This window comes from Aplysia californica, unplaced genomic scaffold (assembly GCF_000002075.1).
Source record: "Aplysia californica isolate F4 #8 unplaced genomic scaffold, AplCal3.0 scaffold02666, whole genome shotgun sequence".
In the NCBI taxonomy this organism is placed as follows: domain Eukaryota; kingdom Metazoa; phylum Mollusca; class Gastropoda; order Aplysiida; family Aplysiidae; genus Aplysia; species Aplysia californica.
In genome coordinates, this window is record NW_004799936.1 from 3,911 (window position 1) to 5,420 (window position 1,510).

Genomic DNA, 1,510 nt, shown 5'->3' on the forward strand with positions numbered 1-1,510 from the left:
TTATTCATATGTTACTCTCAAGTCCCACCTAAAACTCTTTGGCACTTATATGAACTAACTGTGTAACTAATCTTAATGCCATACAGTTTGGTAAAACAAAACGGTAACACTTTTTTATCTGTGGTTTCCTTTCCTCAGCACGTGTTCTCGGACAAGCCCTGGGGGACCAGTCAGTTCAACGGCCTGCTCCAGTCCTCTGACGTCATCACCAGCCACCTGTCCTGTGTGCGGGAACTGACAGGCGCCGAGCTGCCAGACGTCTACCACAAACCTCTGGGTGGCAGCGTCCTGGTGGATCTACGTCACGTGACCGGGTGTGAGGCCCGGGACTTTGATGACCCGCCCTACCCCATCGCCAACAACACCGTGGCTCTGGCCAGGTGAGTGAACGGTGGCCTTGACTCAGGGCGTGAACCTGTTTTATGCTTTGTGTCTGTAAATATGTCGCCCTTGCAGGTGGGTAGCCCAATAGTTTTGCTATGGGGGAGCAAAGAATCCACCTGCCGTGATACCGTGTGTCGTAAGAGACGACTAAAGGTGCATAGGTCTGGTTGCTCGAAAAGTGCCAAAGGTAAAAGTAGCGAGAAAATGGCCACCAAAGTTTGGTTAAATACCACTTGGTGTCCAAAATTGATAACAGTAGGCTTCGGCCGCCACCCGGGCAAAATTTTTAAAAAATTCTACCAAACTGAAAATGTTTTTAAGTGTCCCGCGCGCTCATATGAACTTGTGCAGTTGCGAGCACCGTAACATACTTACCAAAAAAAAAACAAAAACAACAACACTTTTTCTTCTGCAGCAAAAGAGCAGACAATGACCGTACATAATTATGTCACATCTCTCCTGTAGAAATAAAACAGACAATGACCCTACATTTGTTCCATCTCTCTTGCACTTGTAGAAATAGAGCAGTCAATGACCTTACGTTACTTTTGTCACATTTCTCCCGTGGTGATACAGCAGACAATGACCTTAAATATTATGTCACATCTCTCCTATAGGAAAAAAATAGACAATGATCTTACTTTTGCCCCATCTCTCCCTTCCCCAGGGGTAACTGCTCGGTCCTGGAGAAGGCTCAGATTGTCCATGAACGACTCGGAGCCGCCCTGCTGGTCGTGGACTACATGGGCCACCCCTGGACCAACACGACCTACGGCCACGACCTCGCCAACTTCTCGCTCTTCCACAACACCTCCATACCTGTCGCGCTCATCCAGGGCCGCCAGTTCGCAGAGGTCAGGGAACTCACAGACCCTGTGACCGTGAACCTTCTCAGCCGGGGCGGACCCAGATTTGGGCTGAGTCTCACTCTCCTCCTCTTCCTGAACCTTTTCGTTATTCTCATCGCTGGGTTATGGTCAGGGGTCAAGGACTCCAACAAGGTCACGCTGGGACTGAAACCTGTGGTGGCTATCCACAAATGTTTATCTGACCGACCGGAGGAGAGGTTTATTCACAGATTGGACCGGCTGGCGTTGGGCAAGGTTGGGGTGGTTGCTGTGATGGT

General features: G+C 49.6%; 1 protein-coding gene across 1 annotated transcript in view; it reads left to right on the forward strand.

The window, feature by feature from the left end:
• LOC106014120 overlaps positions 1 to 1,508 on the forward strand; it is a gene marked incomplete at both ends in the record, with an annotated part of 2,993 nt that extends 1,485 nt beyond the window's left edge. The window contains 2 exons of the mRNA XM_013091174.1: positions 139 to 380; positions 1,052 to 1,508. Coding sequence (XP_012946628.1) covers positions 139 to 380; positions 1,052 to 1,508 — 699 coding nt within the window. The remainder of the gene's footprint in view (positions 1 to 138; positions 381 to 1,051) is intronic.
• Positions 1,509 to 1,510: the final 2 nt, after the last annotated feature.